This window comes from Python bivittatus, unplaced genomic scaffold (assembly GCF_059951505.1).
Source record: "Python bivittatus isolate LINGU-HERP-01145 unplaced genomic scaffold, Pbiv_v1 ctg000070_np1212, whole genome shotgun sequence".
NCBI lineage: Eukaryota > Metazoa > Chordata > Lepidosauria > Squamata > Pythonidae > Python > Python bivittatus.
Window position 1 is genome coordinate 37,333,707 of NW_028277034.1, and position 19,039 is coordinate 37,352,745.

General features: G+C 35.9%; 1 protein-coding gene across 1 annotated transcript in view; it reads left to right on the forward strand.

The window, feature by feature from the left end:
- COL25A1 (collagen type XXV alpha 1 chain) overlaps positions 1-19,039 on the forward strand; it is a 285,548-nt gene that overhangs the window by 196,245 nt on the left and 70,264 nt on the right. The window contains exons 8-12 of the mRNA XM_088132984.1: positions 6,077-6,148; positions 7,618-7,725; positions 9,462-9,497; positions 12,015-12,041; positions 15,525-15,569. Coding sequence (XP_087989110.1) covers positions 6,077-6,148; positions 7,618-7,725; positions 9,462-9,497; positions 12,015-12,041; positions 15,525-15,569 — 288 coding nt within the window. The remainder of the gene's footprint in view (positions 1-6,076; positions 6,149-7,617; positions 7,726-9,461; positions 9,498-12,014; positions 12,042-15,524; positions 15,570-19,039) is intronic.

The following is a 19,039-nucleotide window of genomic DNA, read 5'->3' on the forward strand; positions in this document are numbered from 1 at the left end:
TTTGAGGGATTATATATGAAATAGTAGCATCTGGCTGTAAATATATGAAGTACAAGTGGGCAGCAGGTGGCAATTCCAGTTTTCTTTCCTCGATCTTTGCAGGAATATGTATGTTTGTATAGCAAAGCCAGGGATAAACAAAAACTTCATTGCTCCTGCCAGGGGAGAGAAAGTCCTACAATATTGCTGCATAATAGAGTTATTCAAGTAGGCAATATCCAAATAATTGAAAATAAGTGAATAAAAACAATGAGTTCCTACCCTGTAATCAGTAAAGATATTGAAGTTTTGTGAATTGAACAGTGATTGTATGTATTGTAACCATATTATGGGGATAGATGGTTTCCCACACCTGGTGCTTTGCTATAAAGTTCATTTCCTGATGCTACTGTTCAATCATACCAGGAAAAGAATGAGGGAGTCAGAAATGAAAAACTAAATATTATTTTCTCCAGACTCACAAGGGGCAACCAAGAGAGAGTAGCCAGACAGCTGACATCAAGAGTACACAGATCACTCCCCACAAAGTCACTAAGCAGAACAGTGATCGACACTTAATCTTTATGCCAAGAGTAAAAAATAAAACCCTGTACCAGATCAAAAGCATAATCAAGGTGTAGGTGAGAATCAAGAATCAAGTATACAAGGCAAAGTTGTAGCTCCCAGCCCCAGAATGTAAGAGGTAATGTTACCAAAGCTGTCTGCGGTAATTCTTTGGTCTTGTAGCAGCCTTGTAAGTTCTCTTCCAGACTCATTAATGCCTCCACATCTCGGGCTACAGTGGAGCAATTACTTCCAGAGACCCTGGCCATAAATCCTGGCATTGTTATACTTTTCAGCTCTTTGATCTTCAAAATAGAGACAGTAGCTCTGCCTGGAGATTAAAGGCTGTGGAGCTAGATCAGGATTAGACACTAGGGCTGCAGCATCTGTAGACATGCATCTTCTCTAACCTTCAATCTCTAGTCTGGGACTTCAGGCCCCCACTCTCAGGTCTTTCAGTGTCAGCTCAGCATAAGCCAGGGAACAAAAAATACACCTGAATCTGAATGTTTTGTTATTCAGGAAAAGTTAGAGTTCTCACTAGAAATGTAAATAACCTTTCCTACTCCAGGAAGGCCCAGTGTTCAGTCTTCACTGCCAAGTGTTTCATACTGCAGCTGCAATCGCTCATAATAATACAAAGAAGCTGTCCCAGAACTGAAAGGCCCCAGTACTAGCTTCAGCTGCTCAATAGACCAGGAGGAAGTAGAGCAGGGGCAGGACAAGCAGAGTAGCTGTATTCCGAAGAAAAAGATGGAAGGAAAACTTAAGAGAAAAAATGTATTAAATTCTATTAAATATAATTTTATATTTATATTAGAACTATAAAATATTATATATTTTAGGTTTCTCACATGGATTTCTCAACTTTGAGGAAATGTATAGGAACAAATTTGTTTGTGAATTTATTAGCCAAGTATTGAATAGCCTTCAATTGCTTTATCAGTATGATATTCAACTCTGTTATATTACTTATACAAAGATTGTATTTGTAAGTTATTTCCCCATGCAGCTGAAATTTAGTGGCTCAGTATGTGTTATATTAATAGTGAGAGTCTTCTCTAGCTGAAAGTTATAGATTGGGCCATATACCTACCTCATTATTCTGCTTCCAGCAGAAATTAGCCAGATGTTCCTGGCAATTCATAAAATATGAATGTGAGGTTTAGTATCTGTTTGATAAAGCTGTGATATTTGGACAACACATGAATGGAATGTAACTTATTCAAAAGAAGTAGATCGGACAAAATAAAAGGAGTGATGTGAATAAAGTGTACATATGGGTTAAAATCCAGGAATTTGAACATCTGAGTAAGAACATAAAGAAGAAGAAAGACACATTTAATAGTGAGGGTATACTATACATTGCTAACCTAGACAGACAGGGATAATGCCTTTCTGGACCAGATTACAGAACTTTCAGGAAGGAAAGACATAGAGTGAGAGACTTCTAGTACCCAAATATCTGTTTGAAAACCAACTTGATCAAAACTGTAAGATCCCCAAAATACCTCAAAGGTTGACTGTTTAATTGTTCAGAAGTTTGAAAACAGACAAGGGGATTGGCTCTTCTAGATTTCACCCTAGGACTTATTGAGTAGGAAAAGCAGTGAAGACTTTGGGAGCAATGACTACATCATCTTGAGATTCAGAATAACACAGAAAGAGAAATTGGAGCATTGACACATAAGTATACTGGAGTTCAGGGGAGACAATTCCAGCAAGCCTAGAGAAGGGCTAGATGGAATCCCACGGACCAAAATCCTTAGGTCAGAGGGAATGCAGTAAGGCTGGGAACTTCTCAAAAATTAGATATTGGGAGTAAAATACCATATAATTCCAATGAGGAAAAAATATGAGAAATTTAGGAAACTATTGGGATGATACGGCACATTCAACTAGACTAGGTTTTAGAAGGGACATGTATAGGAAATGGAAGTTGGGTAAAATTGCACAGAAATATACTAGCAAAAGCTAGAATCTGCAGAAAGAAAATTAGAACAATTAAAAGACAAAAGGAACTTATGCTTGCAGAAGAGACTAAAACTAACAAAAAGTTGTTGTTGTTTTTAAATGGCTGTGACAGTAGCAAAATGAAGGATAAGGAAGAGGTGGGCCTGCTACTAAAACAAATGATACTGTAGATATCAGGCAGAACACAATGAGAACTGTGTTTAAACTGATTTAAGCAGAACAGTTAACAAGGGAGTGGCAACCCAAGTTAACAAGAGATAATTAAAGAATACTTGGCTACAGTGAATAAAGTTAAGGCCAATTTAAGTGTCTTGAAGGAGTTGCAGATGTCATCCTGGAGTCCCTTTCTATGATGTTCAAGAAATCATAGAAGGTAGGCATAATGCCAGGGAATTGCAGAATAGCAAATATTGTTCCAGCTATAAAAGAGGAAGAAAAGACAACCCATTTAATTATAGACTGGTAAACCTGAATCTGATAATGGATAAACTCTGACATAGATTAATAAACAGTCAGCTTGTGAGCAATTAGAGAACAATTTATTGCTTAGTAGGCCAGCATTGATTTATCAAGAAGAGAACATTCCAAATCAATTTGATTTCCTTTTTGGAGAGGGAATAATCTGCCCAATTTAACTGACTAATAACTAATACAGTGGATTTCAGCAATGCATTTGATAAAACCATATGATTCCAGTAGAAAAGAGCAAAATGTGGTTAACAGTAAATGAATGCAGAGCTGGATGAACAATTGTGAGTGTATATCAGTGGCTTCAAATCAATGAAAGAAAGTGTTCAATCATGTGCTATGGGGTCCCATTATGGACCGTGTGCTGTTCAATATATTCATAAACAAATTATATTTATACTTAGAAAATATGATTAAAAATGTATGAATGATGAAAAGATGGAGGAAAGGAAACACCTTAGAGGCCAGCACCAAGATTCGGGAATATTTTAACAGGTTAGAACAAAGCAGGAACCAGCAAGATGAATTTCATTAGGGACAAATGGGAGTTCCTTTGTTTCAGTAGTAAAACTCGAAGTCACAAGCATAGGACAGGGGCAGCAGTACGTGTGAAAAGAATCTGAATGTCTTGGTGGATTACAAGCTGAACATGAGCCAAAAGTGCAGGGAAACTGCAAAATAAGCAAATGCAATCTAGGCTGCATTAACAGAATATTATGCTGAGATAAGGAAATGTTGTTGTTCCCTTCTATTCTACATTGTCAGATTGTAATTAGAATATTGCATCCAGCTCTGGACAGTGCATTTTAGGAAAGACACTGAGAAACTGGAGTGTGTTCAGAAGAGAGCAACCAAGATGATAAGAGACTTGGAATAAAAAAAAAATCTGCGAGAAACATTCAGATGTATTAGGTATGTTTAGCCTGAAAAAGAGAAGATTATAGGAAGACCTGATTGCTGTTTTCAAGCATCTGAAGGACTTTCATGTAGAACATAAGGCAGAATTATTCATAATTGTTCTAGAAGACAGGAAAAGAAACAGCGGATTTATTTTATAAGGAAGTAGATTTCATTTCTGATTTCATCAGAAAATAAAAATCCTAATGGTAAGAGCTGTTCAATGTGGCTATAGACTACTTTAGAAGGTGGTGGATTTTCCTTTACTAGATGCGTTTCAACAGATGCTGGGTTGCCATCTGTCAGAGATTATGTAATAGTGGATTCCTGTATTTGACAGGCATTTGGAGTAGTTGATCTCTAAGATTTCTTACATGCTATGATTCTACAAGTCTCTGCTTAAAGATCTATTTCCTAATATAGGGATAGATAGAAGGTATAATAGGGAACATCCAACCTGAAAACAAACTCCTAATCATTTGAAGGTACCACAATGTATTTGGAAGGACTAGTAATTTTGAAAACTCCTACAACCATGAGCTGGGTGTTAAGCTCATTATATTTTGTAGGAATTATTTCCACATTGATATGCATGGGATTTGTCTATAAATCTACTGTATGTACATTTATTTATTTGTTTTGCTCCTGGATGGATAGTTGGATAGTTGGTTGGTTAAAAAAAGTACATTCAACAAATCTGTTCCAACAAGTATCAAGTTTATCCCCTTTTTCTAACCTACTTACCCTTCCCCCACTGTCTTCCAGTGCAGTACTGGAAAGTTGGAAGACATCAGATGTAAACATCTCCTCTTGCATCTGATAATATTCTCTTACTTTGTAAGGATATTAAAATTTTTAATATTGAGGAATGTGAAAGATAAACTTTTAACTCTTTAGTGCTAACATAGTAAAATGTTCAATTTTGTGTCTGTGTATGTTTGTGTGTTACTGTCACTATCTGTGCTTTATGTTGCATGGTAACAAAACAAAACTGTTAAAAAAGAGTTGTTGTCCACTTGTAGATATAATTTAACTTTCCTAAATCCACAACCTAACATTATTCCGAAGAAGGTGGCTTATGTTTCCATTATAATTTCTATAAATAAGACACTAATATTCAAATGGTTACCTGTAATATTTTATATTTCTAGGTGACCTCTTTAATCCTGGGGACCCTCCATATTTGTCCAAAAGAAAATGACATCTATAAGATGTCACCATCTATAACAAATCTGAAAATTGAGTTATGAACCTAATTTTGTGTCTTTGTTAAATTGCCATTCTGTGTGACGTTCTGTGTCGTGTTATTTTGGTACTGTGTGTGTATGTCCCTAGGGTCTGCCAGGCTTCCCCACAGTTGCTGCCCTTCACAGTAATCAGATCCTCGCCGTCAAGGTTTGTGGCCAACATGCGTCAGCTAGCCAGTCTTTCCATATCAGCATAAAAATGTCATGGATAATGAATTTGCTTTGAGAAGCTGGTCAATCCATCCTATCCATTATGATCCTTATTTCTTAATGTTGTTGCATTGCAGAGGGATCAGTCAGAACTTCATGGTGGTATTTCTGTAAATAATGTTAATGGCCAAAACAGAACACTGCAACTCTACGTATAAAAGAATCACAAATATTAAAAGAATGTATAAAACCCTAATAATAATATACACTGTTCCTTTTGTCTTGGTGGTGTCACACTCACACACCCTTGCATTCTTCAAGAATTAATCGTTTAGCTACCTAAGGACCAGCAGGCCATGATGCCTTTTTAAAGGTCTTGTTCTCCTGGCACCTTATGCTGTTTGGAAAGTCTGGCGAAGGCTGAACTGGTGCTTTGTCTCTTGGAATCTTTGCTCATGATGTGAAATAAAAAAAAACATTCCATTTTGATCTTCCAGACACTGAAGAAATATTTTAAAATTATAGTCCAATGAGGTGTTTTGAGAGCAAGTTCATGTAATCACTTAGTTCATAAAAGAACAACTTCATGAAGGTTCTACCTCCCACCTTGTGTATCTGTGCAGTAATTCTAAAACAAGGCATAGATTCTTTTGACAGACAGAAGCACCAGTTGGAAATTATATTGTTACTACAAGTCTAATGTATACCTTTCTATTTCTTCTTTGGTGCCTTCTGATGTCTATTCTTCAACTCTTTCATCTCTGCACTTCAACCTTTGACCTCACCTGCCTGATCAGATGGTGTTCCCTAAAATCAATCATGGGTTTCTCTCTGCTGATCAGCAGCTCATTAAACGCCGCCTCATTAAGGTAGTGCTTCATCTCTCTCTGCACCTTTTGCCATGCCGTTGCTTCCAGCTGCTTGCTAAATTATAAATATTGCTGAGACATATTACTGTTAATTAAATGGATATTTGCTTTTTTAAGAAACAGACAAATGAAACTTCATGGAGCTTCTCTATAAAATGCTAATTAATTTTATCAACTGTCCTGCAGTTTTCTTTTCTTTCTTTTTTAATTGGAAACTGGATCAAACAGTATTTTTGAAGGAACAGTGATTGTTAATTTAACAGTTAATTACCCAGCATGATTGATTGTGAAGTGGATAGACTGATGTCCACAAAAGTTGTTTCTTAGTTGTACTTATGAAAAGTCTGGTTAAAAAGAAATTAAATAAATATAAACCTATTTGACTTATAGCTTGAAAAGTATTGTACAGGTTTCAGCAAGAAGTTATATTTCGCTGCCCCTTTAGAAGTCAATCAGGGCTCACTTGCTGAATCTCATGAACCAATTTTGTAACCTGTCATAAAAGTTTTACAACCTCCATCTAACTCTAATCACGCAACCTTTAATACGACATCCAAAGAAACTGGAGAAAAGTGTCTGTGAAATTTGGGTGTTAGCAGTAAATCTGAGATAATCTTCTCTGTGTATTCTTAAAATACAGAACTTAGTTTTCACAAAATGAGGTCATTCTAGTTGGTGTCATGTACAAATGGGGAATATTTTTTGATGAACATTTTCTGTTGGATTGTTACTTGCATATTAAAAGTGTGCTAATCTGTGGTTTAAGAGTGCATTGCCTTATTATGCACGTGAATTCTGTTACTTCCCAATCAAGATGACCAATGTAGCTTTTAAAACAGCTTCAGAGGCACCTCCACAAAGAGCAGATAGTCATAATCCAACAGAAATTTTAAAAAGGATAACTGAGGCCATATCCTTGCCTAAAAAGAGTAGCCATAAGCATCAACTGATCATGCACCATTAATGCCAGTAAGTTCTTAGGAATTGCAGGCCCAAATCCATTTACCTCTCTTCTCTGAGAGGGAACTGGTTCTTTGCTCTTAAAAAAAAAAAAAAAAAAAAGCCCATATTAATATATGATAAATATGACCAGTTAGTTATTCACATAGACAAACTGAAATCCTTGTCGGGCAATTATTTTGACCGACAGTAAAACCTTGGCTTGCGAGCATAATTCGTTCCGGAAACATGCTTGTAATCCAAAGCACTTGCATATCAAAGCAATCACCCACAATCCCGCAGCGAGAGAGAGAAGAACCATTGGCTCAGTTGTGATCATGTGATGTTCGGCGTCACATACTACTCGTATTGCAAGACATCGCTCGTTTATCAAGTTAAAATTTATTAGAAATGTTTGCTCGTCTTGTGGAACACTCACAGAACAAGTTAATCGCAATCTTTTTTTTTCTTTTTTTATTATATTGAATTGTGTGAATACATTAACATTGGTCTTGTTGATGGGTGTTCAGGGTGACCAAGGGCAAGCTGGACCTCCTGGACCCCCTGGGCCTCCAGGACCAAGAGGCCCTCCTGGAGATACTGGCAAAGATGGCCCGCGAGGAATGCCCGGGGTGCCGGTAAGTCAGTCATACGCATTGTACATCATATGCATCATACACATTATACATCGCCAGCATAGATAGGCTGGGAAATTGACTGACTCAGATTTATCAGTGGAGGGAACAATTGAGAATATGGGAGGTTTTCTGCAGATACACTATGAGGGGCACCCAGGCCAGAAATAATAATTTGATTGACTGGTTGTCTCTATCTGTCTGACAAGAAAGTAGTGGACTTGGCAGACATCATTTTTACAGACCCTTTAGTTTTAATAACCTTTTGGTGAAGAAGAAAAGGGAAGGAAGGAAGGAAGGAAGGAAGGAAGGAAGGAAGGAAGGAAGGAAGGAAGGAAGGAAGGAAGGAAGGAAGGAAGGAAGGAAGGAAGGGACACTTTGATATTATTTCTGTTTCTCCAACAATAATTGCTATTATGGCACAGTGATACAATAACAAAATTAAATAATGGCAAGTTATTATATTAACATGTTTACTTTTTTTATCAAACAATATTCTTTATCATGGGTAAGAGATTTTTTTTAATGAATAAGTTATTCTGTGGGTGCATACACACATAGGATAACTAACTTCAAAACCATTCTAGTTTGATTTTCCACAGATTGTAATAGTTAATCGAAATCCTCAGGGCCTTGTATGCCAGCAGCGACCCCAGAAATCGATATTAAATTCATATAATTAATTAATTCATATTAAATTAATATACTGTACAATCTATCCATTTGTGTTTTTCTATGCAAAATTACATAGGTAATTAAAATATTTGTACCAGTCAAGAAAATTATTGCTAAAGAAAGTAGCACTCTGTCCTCATGTTTTGTAAGAATTTTGTAAGAATTCGAAGGAAATAAATGAAACTAACTACAACTATGTGAGGAGGAAGAACTTCTTGGAAGCTATTCCTACCATCTTTCCTGGATATGCTTTATAGTATTGTAACTTTATTGATTAGTCAATTGACCACATCAAGAAAAAATGGGCATCAGCTAAAATTAGGTAAGGTAAAATGAAGTAAGATAAGATAAATGTGGATGTGCTCTATAGTGTAAAATAAAAAGTTAAAATAAAGCGAGATAACATCATGTAAGATAAAATAGAGGATGTGCTCTACAATGTACTACTTGAATGAAAAAATTGGTGGGAAGTTTTGGGGTTTGACGGGTTAACCATCCTTCTGCTTTTCCTCCTCCTCCTCCTCCTCTTCTAGTCTGGTTTCGTTGTCTGTTGTTTCTGTTATCTTGTTTTTATCTTGGTTGGTGTATTGTGAGCTGCCCAGAATTGTTTGGAGTCATGCAGCATCAAATCAAATCAATAAATGAATAAAATCTGTAACTTTCAGAATTTGCTTCATTTCTAGGTACACCAGGAAATTCTAGTAAGATATTATGAGTGATATTCCAAAAGTCATATGATTTATCAAATATTTTTCTGCTATATAATGAAGAGAAACTTGATTTTCAAGAAGTGCTGGATCAGATTATCTGTCTAATCCAATATTCTGTTTCCCATAATGGTATGTCTTTGGGACACAGACAAGCAAGGCATGAATGTAGTAACTTCCCCCTTCTGCCATTCCCCATTAACTGATCCTTATTGGTGTAAGGTTCATGAAAAGCACCATATAGTTCTCACAATTAATAGCCATTAATGGACTTACGCTTGGTATCACTTTCGTCTATTTGTCTTCCTTTTAAAAAGTATGGTATTTATTGTACATAATCATTATTTTGTCTTTAAGGGAGAACCTGGAAAACCAGGTGAACAAGGTTTAGTGGTAAGTATGCTTACATTTTCATTTTCTGTTTGGTACAATATATATTTTTATTCTCATTGCTATTGTAATGTTTTATCATGTAGTTTCACAGTGGCATACAACAACATAAAATGTCATAAATATGAAAAACATTCACAAATAATAATAATAAAAGCCAGCCTGAAGTAACATAATGATACAATACAAATTCATAACAAAGAGGTAATAGTAGTTGAGAGTATGACATGAAATACTGGTGCTGAACAATCTTAGGCCAGAAGTCCTTGGAAACATTCAGGCTTCACTACCTTTCAGAAGGCCATCATCAAGGAAGCCAATATAGAGGGAGGTTCCAGAGCAAGGTGCCATGACTGAACACCAGCAATTTCTGCCCTCAAGGGAAAATGTGAAATGCTTGGGAGTTATCAGTTTGCCGAATTAATTTAAAAAGTGATAGAACTCTTTGTTTCTGCTCATTTAAAAAAGGTTAAAACAACTTTTCTGTTACACATGTAGTGAAGAATGATGATGTTACAGATTCTGCCTCACTTTTGGAAAATTATTATTTTTATTTAGCAGAACAAATAATTTATTAACACTTTTAACCTAAACATGGACCCAAAATTATTTGTTAAATATATCAGATTTACAGTTTTGAATTCTGCACAAACTCCATATATAGAACTTGAGATTTTTACTTGTGGCTAAAAGCATTCCTAACCCGGGGTCCTCCAGTAACATTAGAATACAAGTCCCAGAATTCATATGCTGTCTTGGAATCCTGGGAGTTGTTGTCTAACCATCAAGAGGATATTAAATTGTGGAAGCATATCTGGAACTGTTTCTGCTTTATTGTTTTTAATCTTTTTTTCCATGAAGGAGGTATCTTTTCAGCTATTTGATAGGAATGGTTGAAAACTGCTGGTCCCCAACATAAAAGCAGAATTTTCAGTCACATGTTTACTGGGGGATATTTAAATAACAGGCACTTGAAATTTGATAACAAAGAAAGGATTCTGTTTGATTGCATTATCCAACAAGTTTAACATCTCACTTCTCACAGTGCTGAATTTGATACTTCAGGAGGCCCAGAGCACTTGGTTATAAAACAGAGAACAACTGTCCCTATTCTTATAACAGTGGATACCATTTCTTACAGCATGTTGAATTGTTAGAACTATTGTAAAATACTGCAAGAAAACCAAGTAAACCTATAGTGAAACAGAAATGCAACTATGTGAAATGCTAACATGTAACTTCTAAAATGTTCCTACCTCAAAAATGGCAAGATATCCATGCAGCATACTTGCTAAAACTAGCAGTGTACCGTCTGCTATTCAGCTACCCAGTTAAGTCAGTTTGTGGGCATATTAATAGCTTGCATTCCCTTGTTCTCTGTAGGAGCCTGTGGAAAGGTGAACAGGAGAGAAAGTCATAAATAAATAAAAAGCAAAGTCTTCATGACTTGAAGTACCAAACCTCTCCTACAACCAGTACCAGAGATTTCTCAGGAGTGTGGCTGGTGTTTAACTCAACTCACTGAGCTGGAGGTTCACAGGGCAAGGAACACATGTCAGCCTGAATAAATGGTGAAATGCATTTTAAGGGTGGTTTTAATTACAGTTGGCATATCTAACCACAATGGCTGCAGGCAGCCTCTTTGCTAAAGAAAGGTTTTGGTTTTTTTTAGACTGTATGATTCATTTCCCTCTGGAAAGAGAAAGAAAAATATGTCAATATTATGTTATAATATTGTAATAAGTGAAAAGGTTATTTTGAGAGAACCTATTGTATTCCAAACTCATGCAGAATAATGCATTATTTATTTATATATTTAATTAACACATTTTTATCTGGCTTTTTAGCTAGAAGAGCATTCAGAAAAGCCTAAATGAAACCTATTTTAAGAGACAGTCCTGATCTGTAGTTTTTCATAGCTAGAGGACAGACATAGTTGATAGCAGTGCTTAACACTGCAAAGATTACTCACCAGTTTCTCTCTATGGCCCTTCAATTCTATACCCAATATTAAGGCAAATGGTGCCCTAATTCTGTACTAAATTGGCAAAAGTTCTTTTTTTTTTCCCCTTCCTCATATCACCTCTGCATCATCCATTATCATTTGATTAACAAGAGGTAATTTTTTACTCATTCTCCACACTTTAACTGCTCACATTTATAGTTGAAATATCTGTCCCAATCAAGTTAATAATGTAGAAGTTTATAAGTTGTTTTTTACTAGGAGATGGGCAATTTTGTTGGAATAGTGACTCCATATAAAGTAAAGCAGAGAATGGGTATAATATAGAAGATAATCATGGAAAAAGAAAGGAGGTCTTGCAGCCCATAGTTAATGTTCAGGAAGAGAAAAACACCTATTGTATTATTGCAGAAGAACACTTGGGTTTTCCTTAATATACAAAACATCAGCTGATTTTGGCTCAAGATTGAACAGTTGCACAATGGGGCATGTTTAATTAGTTATTTAAACTTAAATTGACTATATTGTTATGCTAATTCTGTTGTTTTCTCTTTCAGGGGCCTCAGGGGCCTTCAGGACAAAAGGTATACTGTAAACAGTGTTATGAAAGGGATTTTTTCTGTCTAGTGCCAAGCTACAATCTGCTGGAATGAAGGGCCTTCACTATTGCATCCCACATACTGTAAAAGCCATTCAGTTTGTGAGCTCTATTTTCTCAAAATACAGCCACATAAAGCAAGAAGAAAAATCTCAACTCCTCCCTACCAGTTATAGAGAGATGAAGCAATGCTTCCTTTCACTCTATTAGCTAAATTTACCAATTAAAAAGGGTTCTATCATGTTCTGACTTGAAGACTGGTAAAATAATGAAATCAAATTCCAAACATTGTGGGAAATGCAGCTTGAATTTCATTTGGCCTTTGAGTAGATTGCTGCCATATGATGTTAAAAAAAGGATCCTAGGTGTTGTTGAGAAATGGAATTTTGATTGCTGGCCAGTATCATCTGATTTCTATAGTAACCTGAGAATTGACTTCCTGTGAATGTTTTCAATATTATTTACATTCATCAGGACTGACAGTGAAAGAATGAATTCATAATTTATGGGCCGCAGCATTGCACCAATACCAAATACATCAGGAATAAAAACTTTTCAGATGAATTTTCAGAGGCAGCTGCCTGGCAACTTATCTCCCACTCTCCCCGCTCTCTGCCATCCAGCCCAAGACAAATTGTTTTGAGCATTGTTTTTTAAAAATAAAATGTTATAATTGGCATTTCATCAAATGTAAGAGTTCAAGAAGGGATTAAAGGAAACTAAAATAATTGTTAGGTGTAGAAGGTACAAAACTTCTGTCTCTAACTGGAAAGCAGTATTTTTTTCAAAAAAATTGCAAAATAAAGTAATAAATTGCTAGTATGATGATGTCATAATGCAGTGAATGTGCTTTGTTTCTTTCTATTCTATTTCTTTAAGTTTAGTTTGTATTAGATTTTACTATTATAATCAAAATTCTTAATAAAAATTACATAGTAATGTGTCCATTGCTGGAATGCAGGCTCTAAAGATATTATGCCCAAGAAATAAAATTAGAAGACTAACAGTCACAAAATGACTATGGTCTGTTTATATGCATACAATATGCAAATATAGATTCTCTGCTGTTTGCCTTTCTAGTGGATACACAAGTGACTAACTTAATTGGAAGCTCTTGATCCCAGACAACCATGACCATATTTATCATTTTAATGATATGAGCAATATTAGACTTTATTCACAAACATAGCATAAATAAAGATTTTAGAAACATTTCATATTTCGTTGGACCAGTTGTAATAGTAACTTTAAAAATAAAACTACATAGCTCTTTCATTCTAAGATTCTGGAGGTGAAATGCCACCTGGGTGTCTCCCCCACAATTTTCTTTTCATTACATGCAATATCTATCTAATTTGTTTCTTCGTAGCTTTTGTCTGTTGCAACACCCAGTGAGTTACTCTTTGAAATGCGTTTTGTATTTTAATGTATTAATTATACTGCTTTGAAGGAAAAATACCAGTTCATCTATCATTCCAAAGATTGGACATATTTTGGATGTCCCACCCACACCCATATGTGGGACCTGGGGAATATGTCCCATTGCTCCTAACTAGGATTTTTACATTTTCTATAATGAATACAGAATTAAACAAAGTATCCAGTTACATTAAGGGGTGTGTGTGTGTGTGTGTGTGTGTGTGTGTGTGCGCGCGCCTTCAAGTCAGTCTTGACTCCTGGGAACTACACGGACAAGTCCCTGCAGCTTTCTTGGCAACATTTGCCATTGCCTGCTTCCTAGGGCTGAGAGAGAGTGACTGGCCCAAAGTCACCCAATTAGTTTTGTGCCTAAGGTGGGACTAGAACTCACGGTCTCCCAGCTAGAGCCTGGTATCCTTAACCACTACCCCAAAGTACTCGCTTTGTACTTCAAAAGTACAAAAGCTACAAAAGTACAAAAGTAGTTCAAGCACTCGCTTGAAGGAATTAGTACCTAATGAATATAGTTTTGATTTCTAAAATTCTGAATGGATAAATTTAGTAGGAACATATATATTCAAATATTTTAATTTCGTTACCTCTTAAATACCTTGAACTAGAAGTAAGCATGCTAAAGTAGAATACAACAGGAAATATAAGATACTATTTCTTTTGAAGTTGTATAAAGGAAATCTAACACAAGAGACTTTCAGAACGTTTCCAGCAAAGCCAGACTAATGATATGTGTTATCACTAGTATCTTTTCCATCTGTCCCTCTTTGCTTTATAACAATTAGAGTTTTGGCCAGATATTTAATCACACATGGCACAATCTGTGGAATTATTTAGAAAGGGAAGATAAATGGGTGGTTTGATTTACTTTTTCGCTATACTTCACAGGTGTGACAGTGTGTTCTGCATGTCTATTTTCTTAAAAGCTAACACAGACTTTTCTTTTCAGCAACGCAGGATATATAATTATGGTTTGAAAGTGTGCTACAGAGGTTTTTTTTTTTTAATTAAGGCCAGTTCTCATTACTAACATGACTTTTTCTGCTGATTCATTAAAAAAGATTCAGTTTAATTTTACAATCATAGGTGATATTTTTTTCAGATTAGACCTCCAAACCTTTCAACATGTAGCAGCACATTGAGTGGATCAAAGAAACTTGATTTATTTTCTTTCATATTATTGTTTAAAATGGGCATATGTGTTTGAGTTCAGTGTTTTATCAAAAGGCAAGGAATATATTGATAACACTTTTTTTTTTGTCTGCGCTCAGTCATTGCTGACCCTGCAGTGACTGCTTGGACGAGTCCTTGCAGTTTTCAAGGCAACTGTTTTTCGGAAGTGGTTTGCCAGAGCCTCCTTCCTAGAGCAGAGCCCAGCTGGCGAGCGCAGGAGGCGGGGTTTCCGTTGCTTCGCGCCCTTTTCGGGCGCGCACGGTTTTTCGTGCTTACCGGCAACTGCTCCCAACTCCTTTTTGCAAGGCGCCGCCAGCATTTTTCCTCCCACCGGAGTGAGAGTACACATTTATCTACTCACGTGAGTTTTCAACCTGTTGGGTTGACAGGAACTGGGGAAGAAACAGGAGCTCACCCTGTTTAACGCGAAGGCTGGACTTGAACCGCTGAAGCGTCGACCATTTCTGGCCAGCAACTTTCAGCATCATTAAGCCGCTGCGCCACCGTGTCCCCCTATTGATAACACTTAGAGAACTATATTCATAAATAAAATTTGGGGTATTTAGGTAATTCTTTAAAAATAAAATGATGAATATGTTCTAAAAGTATGAGAATCTTTTAAATATTGAATTCATTTTTAACACACAAAGATTGCAATTTTGCTTCATAATTCTGAAACAAAATAAAACAACAATAATGTAGAAAGAATAATCCTTTATATTTAAGTTAAAGAATAATACTATTAAAAGCTGAATGAATCAATCAAGTTCCATAGCTGAAAAAAATTACAAAAGTTAAGCATCTACAGTGAAGTATTGCATGATCTGGATAATTTTGCTAAATCCAGATATATGATTCTCTTCAGGGCTCACTCGGTGCACCTGGTGTCCCAGGAATGGATGGACAACAGGTGAGTTACTACTGTTTTTTGTTATAATCCTTGTCTATTTAGAAATTACTCCACCTGAATTCAGTGGCTCTTACTCCCAGGCTATTCTAAAACATTTTTGCAAATCCATGAAATTGGGACATTTTCTCTGATATAAAACAAAAATAAGTCACAGAGTTTGTCTTGGCCAGTAAAGTTTATACAATGGATAAACACAGTGGCATGAGGGACAATAAACAATGCACAACAAAAGTGACTACAGTCTAACACACTGTTCCATGTGTATAAAACCAAATGAAATTAATGGAGCTTAAGAAATACAGTGCTGCTCTGTGGTTTAAACCTTTATTGATGACTGCGAGGTTAGAGAGCAAAATGAGAAACATGAAGAAAATTAAATCCATCCTGTGGGGATGGCATGAGGGGAAAGCAGAAATCAATGCATTTGGCAGAAAGCGAACTAGAGATGGGATAAAATAAAGCTCAGTGAGAAAATAAGTGATTTTGGTTCTTAATATGACAGTTTACATTAATTTTTTCATTGTTGTCTTACAGTTCTTTTGACTGGCAACCTGCATTCAACCTCTAACTAAACCAAGATAAATATTTCATTCCAACACTATATGTGACTAGGAAAAAAAAAAATGTGCCTCCATTACTTCCAGTAACTTTATTTCTTTAAAATGGTGGGAATTCCATAATAAAATTAAGTCACTGCAACTTCCACAAGGGCAATCTATTTCCAACAACAATACTTAAATCCTTTAAAAATGTGTATTAGAATTTACAGCAACTGGTGTGTTATGCTTGGCTGATCAGATTCGTATTTTAATAACTTGCATCTTAAATAATGTGATTTTAAATCATGGGCCTCATAAAATTGTATTATTAAATATTAACTTAGCATGAAGAAAAGCATTTGGCACATTAGAATTTCTATAATGAATGAATAAATTGTTGTCTTTATACATACTATTTCTTTTTTTAATATTCATCAGTTTACACTGAAATACAGAAAGCAGCCTAAACTTTGTTTCTTCAGTTTATTCTTATCATCCTGCCTTCATTCAAGACTTTTCATTGATCTAGAATTATAATAAATTAACCAGGAGTGCTTTTGTAGATCCCTCCATTCTGATGTTGGACATACTGCCTAAGCAGTCTTTGTGTTTCAGAGATGGGAGTTTATTCAGCTGTTCTTAACCATGATGATGCCAAAATAATGAAATGTGCATTATGACGTCATGATGCAAGTGCTACTTTTCACACTTGCTTTGCAATGTTGCAACACAGGTACATCAGGAGCAGAGTTTGTATCACAATGTCATAATGCATGACTTGTCACTTGTCTCCCCTAATGAATGCCTACAGATAGAATGATCATTTTCTTTGTTCATTCTGGGTGTTGGCTGCTGGAGGGAATAGGTTCTGGTCTGGACAGATGCAGACACAATTTCAGCAGTGAAATTGTGAGCATCCTAGGCCAACCTAAATCCAAGAATGCTAGGGAATTCCTGGAAGCTTGGTATTTAGACAGACCAGCCATCAATAGACATAGGGATAAACCACTTTTACACACCATTCAAAAGAGGCGACAAAAAAGGAAACAAAAAGACCAGAACACATCCCCTCCAGCAGCCAACATCCAGAGAAGCAGAGATTAACACCAGAGAAACAATCAAGCAGAAAACAATAACCTAACCAAGGAACTACCAAGGAGAAAACCACACCCCCACCAACACTGGCAGAGCAAGCTACTGTATATAAACAGGGAGCAAACCCCACACCCTTTAGCACTGATGATGTTATCTAGTCAGGTAATGAAATGTCTGCAAGCAAACAACCAAGCTTAGAGACCACCAAGGACTCCACAGATTTATTTGTCCTGTGGGTATTTTTCAGTGTTAATTCTGCTTTCTGTGATCTACAGCTTGGATTGCTAAAGCCAGGCTGAAAAAAGATTCATGAATGGATGGTTCAAATGATGGTTCTTGTAGTTGCATCATTTAGAGTATCTGTTACAAAGTGCATATTTCTTCAATACATAGAGAACGCTGGCTACGTACAAAAATAGCTGTACGATGACTTTAGGTTCCTGCTCAAATTCTGTAAAGCTAGAGAAACTTTTGACCATACATTAACTCAATCTATTTTCCTTACAAGATTGTGCTTTAGTTTTAATTAGATGTTCAGAAGTCTGCTTTGGGTTTGGTTTGGTTGGGTTGGGTTGGGTTTTGCCAAATAAGCTGTTTCCTTGCCACATTGGTTAAAGTAATAAGAGACCTTATACTGACATACAAGAATGAATAATGTATTCACACAGGTATTCTTTTCAAATATCATTCTTCTGTGTTTGGCAGCAGCTCAGCCTTTCTAGACTGTGTTTTGCTGGGAGTTATTTAATTCTTCAGATAGGATGGATAGCTAAAGTTCTGCCAGTTTTGTGACGTATGTGGTATTATTATGCAAGATGTAATGTCAGATGGAAGCTGGAATAAGTTTAGTTCCATTGTGCATTATAAATGCTGCTGCTCTGCATTCTCACACTAGAGTTAAGGCCTCTTGAGGAATCAGTAGTTCTTCTTTCAAAAACAGATTCTATAAACCAGTGGTTTTCAACTTCAGCAACTTCAAGATATGTGGACTTCAACTCCCAGAATTCCCCAGCCAGCATGGCTGGCTGGGGAATTCTGGGAGTTGAAGTCCACATATCTTGAAGTTGCCAAGGTTGAGAAACATTGCTATAAACCAAAATGGAAAAATGTCAAGGATGCTTGCTATTGTTTCTAAACTTCTCCATGCAGATTTGCTAATATTCACTATAGCCTAGGATACAAGAAAAGGCCCTTGGGAAAATACACAGTTAAAAAGCTTAGTACACCTCAAAATGTTATTCTAGAGTATTCCTATGAAGTTCACAAATTGATCTCTAATGAACAATAGTTACTGAATTTATGTCCTACATGATTAAAATGTATAGTAGAGTTCATACCTTTACTGTCAGTTTACCAAATGTTTCAGATTATGAAGATTAAACTATTTGAATACAGAAAAAGATATAAACATAAAAATTGCCAAAATTGCCTAGACTCAAAAATTATTTGCATTGTTTTACACTTCTCCATTTATGTGTGATCCAACCTTCTAGAAGCTTGACTTGTTCTGTGGGTAACATAAATTATGACTTACTATTAAAATGATGCACATTGGCAAGGCAATTCTAAAATTGATGCACTTCACAATAAATAATTATGCCATCTAACTATGGTTAATGTAGCATGCTGGATTAATATGCTTTATTTAAATGAAGTAGGGCCAATCTTTTTTTCTTTGTTTTGATTATCTCATAAACCTGTTGTGAAAGGAGGATGAGGAAATACACCAATTAGTCATAAATAAACTCATGCATATGAAAAATATAGTTGCTACTGTGGGTTCCATCTATAACCATAGTAACTATGTTCATTTTATGCTTGCATCCAACTGACATC